Below are 8081 nucleotides of genomic sequence, written 5' to 3' on the forward strand. Positions count from 1 at the left end.
CTGAATCCTAAACCCGAGATACCTTTCCCTCCGAGAAACTCGATAAATTCAAACGACTCTGCGAACCTCGAAAAATTGTTATCGCGATTCAGCTCACAACTCGCTTATAGAGTAAGCTTTCCTCTGTCCAACGACTCGTCAAAAATTCAGCTAGCATTTATTCCCGCCGTTTTATCGCGTTTGCTGCAGCAACACCGTTGCGAGGAGCAATAAACGCAGGGAGTCGAGGGCTGCTTAGCGAAACGAACTTAAATACAGCGGAATAAGGGAAGAATTTTATGCTCAACCGAGTGACTTAACACGTTGGCTGCCTTGGGTGTCACCGATGACCGGCACTAGACTTGGCTACAGCGCCGTGGGGGCCACCGGTGACCGGCACAAAACTAGGCTACAGCGCCGTAGGGGTCACCGGTGACCGGCGCGCCCAAATTGATGGAAATATATATAATTTAAACAAATGACAATACTTATAATTTAATTGCATTCCAGCACCACGGAATCACTGGTGACCCCCGCCAAGAAAACTTCTTCGAACATAATTTTATAACTCATTTTATCTGCTGCAAATAATATTTCAGCATAATATAAATCGCGTAATGAAAAATTGGCGTCTTGGGCAAACCATCGAAAATGCGTCTGGCAGTCAACGTGTTAACCGTGCGATATCTCGCGGAACATTGGTGAAACGGGCCGAGCCTCTGAAAAAACGGGCTGCAAATGAGAGTCGGCGAGCGTGTTTCAGGCACAATCCAGGTCGCCGTGACGCGGACCGACTATCTGTCGTTAAGAATGCAATAACGGGCCAGCTTATCCCGTCATAACAATGTCCTGGAATTGAATCGACCGCGGAGGAAACGGCACCGGCCCGTTCGTTTTACGCGTATGCAAATTTTTACTCGCGGCAAGAACACGCCGTAGATAAACGCGAGCTTGCCGATACACCCGAGGGTGAGAAAGGGCCGCTCGACGGCACGGCCGCCATTGTAGCGGCGAAAATCTTCGTCACGAGGGGAAATTTTTTAATTCGGTCAGACAAGCATTGGCTACGCTTCCTTTGTTAATCTCCGCCGTTCCTCAGCGGCAAAATAGGATTTGCCTCTTCACCGTGATTAATGCATTCGAAAACGTGTTCCCCGGATAAAAAAGGCGAAGCAATTTTCCGAGCGCGAATATTCCTTTTTCTATCGCGATTTAATACTCAGCCGGGCGAATTTCCATGTGAAAAATCACCCCGACCGCTAGGGGTTAAAAAGTTTCCTCGGATATACAGGGTGTCACCGAATCGATGCTACCGGCTGAAAGATTTACATACGTACGTGGAAAAGCGAGTTAAAAACGCGAAGTTATTCTTCGAATTCCTGTCGACAATTTAGTAGCAGCCTGTATGATCCAACTTCGCGTTTGCAGTCTCGAATATCGGAGTTTCTATTTTAATTTGGGAATAAATGAGGAAGTAGATAGTTGAAATGTAGGTATAGAACGAAAGAAGGTCGATTTTTTAGTGATTTTGGATAATGAAAGAGAAGGAATAACGTTAAGAACGTCGTGAAATAATTCAAGGAGGCGATGAACCTGCGCGATCCGTCATTTACCGGGTTTAACATCGCCGGTGTTGTGCGAGCGTAATGAATTCCACTTTGTCGCGTTTTTCCATAGAACTCTGTTCCAGTTGGCTCGTCAAACCGTAGAAGACGTTTCTCTCTAGAACCTCCTTTGATATTTCGCTTGTATCCAACGACAGCGCGCTGTTTTGTTCGCGTATGCCCGAGCGAAACGTGCGTTCGATGTTTCAAAGCGTGTCGATAATTTCCTGCAAAAGTGACGCAGGAAAGTAGACGTTAAAATTACGGAACTAACTTGGACGCTGGCTTTCTTCAAATTGAAACGTTAAAAGTAGCCTCGGCTACTGTTATACCTCAATTACTGCGAGTGGTGTCGTTTATTCAGCCGAAAGGTGGAGTTAAGCACGCAGAAAACGCGACGAGCTTTATGGAACGATCAATTTTAATGGCTCCATTCGTCTCGCGTTTACCACTGTAAGCTAGCGTATTTACGAGAACGCAATAGCGTCGCTGGCCGAGCTTAAAGAGATACGAGCGATCGAGCCGCGATAAAAGGAAGATCGAAGCTCGGGAAGTTGGCCTGCGAGCGACCGGCAACCATTCCTCAACTTTTCACCTTTCCTGATCCGCGGTAACCTCTTCCGGCCCCGTTAATAAACTCCGTCTCGGACTTTCCTCGCGGCGAGAACTCGCGAGAACTCGCGAGAGCTCGCGGCACGTTCGAAGGAACCGGCCAACTCCCTGGAACATCCAAGTTTCGAATGCTCGGAAGCGATGACTCGTAGAAACGATACGATCGATTCGACGGCTGGCATCGCGATAAGGATCGTTGGTTACCAAGGTTTACGAATTATTCACCGGAGTTTATCAACTTGGCCTGGAACCTGCGGCATGTAGGCCAGCCAGGGTAGTTTCCACGGTAAATCACGCGTGTCGAACCGATTCCTGTCGGAAAACCATAAATATCGGGGACATTAGGATGTAAGCCAAGTAATAATTTCATTTGTGTTCCAGGACTCTCGTTAGGCGGCGGCCTCATAGTCCTGGCCTCTGCTTTATCGGATGCCTCGTTGGAGCTGCCGGGAAAGTATAGTCTACCCTCGACGTCGAGCATGCAAGCCGACGACAACGGTCTGCCACAGTATCACTATGGCTGGTGTCTTCAGTTGTCCGGACTGGCATTGATTTTGGCAGAAGTGGCGGCTGTTCTCACCATGTCCGGGTATATGGCACGGTTCTCTACGGTGGAAGAAATGGTACGATTATTTGGGTAAAACGTAGAGTAAAATGATATGAAGAGTTTTGTTACTCGCTTACTTTTTCAAGGTGAGAGTGATGGTGCCAGGCGCCGAGAGGAAACTCAGAGAACAGAGAGGACTGAGTTCCGAATACCTAGTTAGAGCTCATCAGAAGTCGCCTGGACCTCCACAGGCTCGAGGCTTCGGGCAACCTTCAAAAGGTAACGTTATTTGATGTTATGTATGGTTCGTCTAGCTGAAAGCGAATTGGTGATCATGCATTTGTCGCTTTTTCAGCGTCACAAAGAGGTCCCGAGGAAGGGACGTCTCTATTGTGCAAAACTGCACCGGATATCTGTGCATCGAATCCTCAAGCTATCAGCTATGTTGATAAAGCAGACCTTTCCCATGTTTTACCAGCGTATCCTGACTCCAAGAGCACGGATCCGAGATACACCTTTGGGGATAAGTCAGAAGCCAGTGTGATCGACTCCCGGTTGAGCGGCTTCGCCGATAAAGGAGGATTGATCGACTCGAGAATCTTGTCCGACTCGCGTCAGAACATGATCGCTTTCACGGAAAACAAGGAACATCCTGTTGGCCAGGAACCACGTTACACCGAGTTCTCTCCTAGAACAACAGAGCAAAGCGTAGTTGACTCTAGAATGAGTGGCTTCACCGAAAAGGAAGGTCTCCTTGACTCCAGACTCAGCGGGTACGGAGAGAAGAATGAATCGTTACTGGATACTCCACCGTTCAGCTACGACTCGCGGTATAATACCTTAGCTGGACAGACAGTGCCCATCACGTTGAAGAATCAGAACACGTCTGCCTCGGCGATTCAATCGCAGTACATCTATCAGAATTTTGGCACGATACACTCTGGAATTCTAAGGGTGTCCGAGCCAGGCACAAGCTCCAGTTCCAACTCCAGCCAGAGGAGTATGACGCTGCAGAATCCCAAGAGAAAGTCGCAGATCGCTCAAAACACATTCAGCACGATGGAATGCGAGAAGAGGAAACGGGGACCTGGCTTGGCTGGGAAGACAGGTTTCTACACAGGCAGCGCCGTATGACCACCACCTCCACCTCCGACGCCCAGGTAACTGCAAGAGGAAGAAACGCCACTGTAATCCTATTTTACAAGGAACGAAGCTAACTAGTGGCGTGTAACCTAATTCGTCGGAGGGATCTACTTTACCGCGGTAATCCTGAGAAGAGAAATCTGCGTTATCGACGGACTTGAACAGATCTTTGTTCTATCTATCATCGACCGAGTCGATATCGGCAGAGTTATCCTATGAGCAGATACTATTTACAAACGATTATACAGTTCCCTGTGATTTCATTATCTACAGCCGAACCGAGAATTATTCTTCGTTAATCTAGCGGAGACTCGTTGTTGGACTCGATACATAATGATGAGAAACGAACTTGTACATAAACTATCGATAATAAGATTGAAGCTAAAATCCTTCCCTGCGATAGGGGGACACGAAACGAGGTTTTTTTTAACGTTTCGTAACTATCCAAAGCGACGTGTCGCACAGTCATTATAACAGCCGACAAGTTAATCGATAAAATAAGGAGAAAAAAGATTCGTGGTAGCGTGCATAAACTAGGCGTAGCGTTAAGTGGTGTATAGGCAACGTATCTTAAGAGGATTAAAGTATAGGCTCGATTTTACCAGAGAATTTATACCTTTTACTTGCCGAGCCGAAATCTCGTTGCCGTTATAAGAGCCAGTCGATCTTTCCTCGCGTGTCGATGCAGAAAGAACGACAAAGTTACAGGGTTACAGTCGATTGATCCGCTTAATCATTTCACTCCGCGGCGGAATTTCAACACGTTTATTATCATAAATTTCATCAGACCCGGACCTTTTCGCCGGTTATGGTTTTATAAATAAGAAAATAGACGTCCGTGATTCGCATGGAAAGTGGATCAAGAGACATGGAGACCCGCAACTCGACGTTAAATTTATCCTCAACTAATCACGTAATCGCGTTCACAAGCTGCATAACCAATCGAACGGAGCTATAAGTCGAAGAGGAATATTAATGTAGTCGATATGCTGTAACGTATACTCGGTGGTCATGGAATAGTCACGAATACTCAATCGGGCGTAAACTCGTCTGACCATTTTCGGGAAAGAGGGAATGCCGCGAGTTACGAGGGAGAGAGAGAGAGTAGGAGGAGAAAGAGAGAGAATTTCGAATAGCCGTTTGACGAATCGTGGAAAAGATTTTACCATAGGAACGGATCATCGACATGAAGCACAATAAATATTATACATATTATATATATATATATATGGAAAAATAAATGGATTAGAGTACAAACATTTTCTTACCATTATCGAACCGTGTATTTAGCATTCGCTTAGCTATGTATGATTTAATAATCGTTTCCCTTGATCGTCACTCATCTATGGCAAAGTCTTTCATTGCGTTCGCCAATCTTGGACATATCAAGAAAAAACGATAACGTTTTTAATCCAATCGATGCTAAAATCGTGACTTCAAACTCGCTTCCTATTTCCCACGGAGTGTTTTGCAAGGGTCGAGAATATTTTAACATCTCATTGTCAGAGGACCCTGTTAAAGTTTCACTCTCTGAAAACGGATCGTATGTTGTTGTGTATGTAACTTTGCGACTTGCGTATATTAACGTATACAGATCGTAGGTAAATGTAATAAAACGTTCATTTTCTTTTTCTTTTCTACACATGTTGTTTCCTTACCCTTCCACTCAATAAAGCTGTACGAATTCTTGTCGTTGTGATTTATTCGATGATATATTGTAATAAAAGGTGTTCCCTTATTTCCGGGTCGTTCATTCGCTTCACTTTGCAAATTTGTTAATAGCGAAGACTATGCAGAATCATAGTACATCGTATCTTCTACGTACATATATGTATATATTTAACATTGTACTTTCCGGCTACTCGTAATTTGTTAAATCGTCTAAGCTGTTACATTCTTCTGTCGCTTTGATATTGTATCGTTGTAACATCTTTTCAACAATCATACTTTTATTATCCAAATTTTTACGATATTATGTATAACTCGATACAAATGTTTCACCTACCGTGCGATTATCACATTACTATCGATCAGAAAAATGTTCAGAATCCTCTTTACCATTGTGCATTGAACAATTCTTGTAGAGTTACTCGTACTGAATAAGAATCCAGGAACAGAAATTCCATGTTACCCTTGGTTTCTGAAAAAAATCAAATTTTAGTGAAAATTGTCGATTTCAAAGAAAAACGAAATTTCGCGTGAAAACTAAAATTGTTGGAAAGCTGTAATTAATCGCAAACGAGAGAGTAGAAATCTAAATAAAGATTAAACTTCTTTTAATCTGCGAGAGTTGAAAAAAGTTTCGACAATCATCCTGGACTTCTTCAGAGATGTACGAATACAGTATAGCAAATTCGTTAATACGGCAATTCTGTTTACGAACTCGTGTTCAGCACGAATGACTGCTCTCCCAATGCACACTGGAAAAAAGAAAGAGAGGTTAAAATTTGTTGGACAGTGTAAATGTCTATCTCGTTAATAAAAATGACGTGAATTAAACAATAAATCTGTACAAGAAACTATACGAGACAAAATCAATAAAATTTTCCCAATCAAATTCTTCTGTATCTCCCATTGATACCCACGTGCAAAACCACTCGCAGCTTTGTTTCACGAATACGAATCTTACTAACTCGAATCTCATATATTCCACTCTCTGCTTTTCAAGTCACCTTGCAAAGTAGCAAACGATTAATACTCGCGTGTTTAAAATTACCGACCTGAAGAGAAACCGTGACTATTCAACGATAAAGTAGGCGTCCAAATTGCAACCACGTGGCTGTTGAAACACAAAGAGGGCTGAGAGTTCAGAGTTCCTAATTACAGCATAAAACCTCACCTGGACCTTCACAGGCAGCAGAATTCGAGTAACCTGCGAGAGATAACATTAATTAACATTATATACGATTTATATAGTACACAGAGAATCGATAAGCGTGGATATATCACCTTTCCAGCATCCAAAACAAATCCCGAGTAAGAGACATCTGCATCACGCAGAACTGCACCGCCATCTGTGCGTCTAGTCCTGAAACTATTAATCAGGTCGATAAAGCAGATTCATTTGATGTTTTACCAGCGTATCTTGATTCCAACAACCCAAGTCCGAGATGCAGGTTATATATGCATATCGAGAGGCTCTTTCAGATGGCTCTGTTCGCAAGGAGCTTCCGGAGGAGACCCGTCAGCGAGCTTTTTCACCAGATGGCGGGCCCGTGCTTATGTCGCGAGACTCCTGCTCCTAATGTTTAATTAACGCCGCATAATTGCCCGGCCAATTAGCCAACGCAGTTTAATATTAATCTGCAATTTGAATTCATTTCGATGCGTTTAAAATTTATTGAATACATAATTAATGCCGCGTGACGCGAATGCAGATAGGATGCACGAGCCGCCCCCGGCACTTTGCACGCTCTCCCGATGATTTATTCCGACAGTCCTCCGAAAGTTAGCCCGAAAAAACCCCCTGAAAATAGTTAATCGTTCCCGAAAGCGTTGCTCGCGGAACGGCAGCGAGGTTCAAAACAGCCACGGCCATTCCACGGGCACAGAAAGCTCCGATGCGCGGATAATACGGTGCGTTCGGGGATTTGCACGCGTCCGGTAGTTTTAAACGGCCGCTCTTAATTAATGGATTTAGTCTGTTTCTTCCGTATCGCGGCCGATGAATGTGATTTACGTCGCCCGGGGTCGGTCGTGTTCCTTTCGTGGAAACTGCACGGCAATTGAGCAATTTACGGCCGCGTTGGATAGAATCCGGCATCGCGTCACTGATCATCCACTCGGCTTTTCCAATCTTCCTTTCTCGGTCGCCATTTTCCAGAGGATGCGTTCTTCCGTAATTGCGATGATATATCGAACAGTTCCAATCCTTATCCCTGTTTTGATTCGCATTCGAGTGATTAGTAGAGTAAGATAAATAACACCGTTTCATTTCTACGGTCAATTTTTCGGGATGCAGATTTCCAGGCTGTTTTGGTTTACCACGAGTGAGATTGCAAAATAAATATTAATCTTCCTTCCTAGAAACAAATTTGATTTTCCGATTTTTTATCTTTGCTATGATGCGTATCCCGTTTTACTCGAAAAGCGTACAAAATTATATATAGACAATGGTGTTTGAGTTAATCTCGTAAGGACTTCCAAAATCAAACAATTAATAAATTATTAAATTGTTGAGAATCTAGCCTAAAAAT

The 8081-nt window shown here is 43.9% G+C and overlaps 1 protein-coding gene across 1 annotated transcript; it reads left to right on the plus strand.

The window, feature by feature from the left end:
* Positions 1-2336: 2336 nt before the first annotated feature.
* Positions 2337-3876, plus strand: LOC143220401 (uncharacterized). Its single transcript, XM_076446057.1, has 4 exons — positions 2337-2403; positions 2577-2818; positions 2889-3021; positions 3098-3876. The coding sequence occupies exons 1-4, from the start codon at positions 2337-2339 to the stop codon at positions 3874-3876; spliced, it is 1221 nt and encodes a 406-aa protein (XP_076302172.1).
* The last annotated feature ends 4205 nt before the right edge of the window (positions 3877-8081 follow it).

The sequence above is a fragment of the Lasioglossum baleicum genome, unplaced genomic scaffold, assembly GCF_051020765.1.
Source record: "Lasioglossum baleicum unplaced genomic scaffold, iyLasBale1 scaffold0919, whole genome shotgun sequence".
NCBI classification, from domain to species: Eukaryota; Metazoa; Arthropoda; class Insecta; order Hymenoptera; family Halictidae; genus Lasioglossum; species Lasioglossum baleicum.

Coding starts and splice junctions, on each gene's coding strand:
- LOC143220401 (XM_076446057.1), top strand. CDS start 2,337: ATGACTCGTAGAAACGATACGATCGATTCGACGGCTGGCATCGCGATA. Junction 2,819..2,888: donor TCTCTACGGTGGAAGAAATG/GTACGATTATTT, acceptor TACTTTTTCAAG/GTGAGAGTGATGGTGCCAGG. Junction 3,022..3,097: donor CTTCGGGCAACCTTCAAAAG/GTAACGTTATTT, acceptor TCGCTTTTTCAG/CGTCACAAAGAGGTCCCGAG.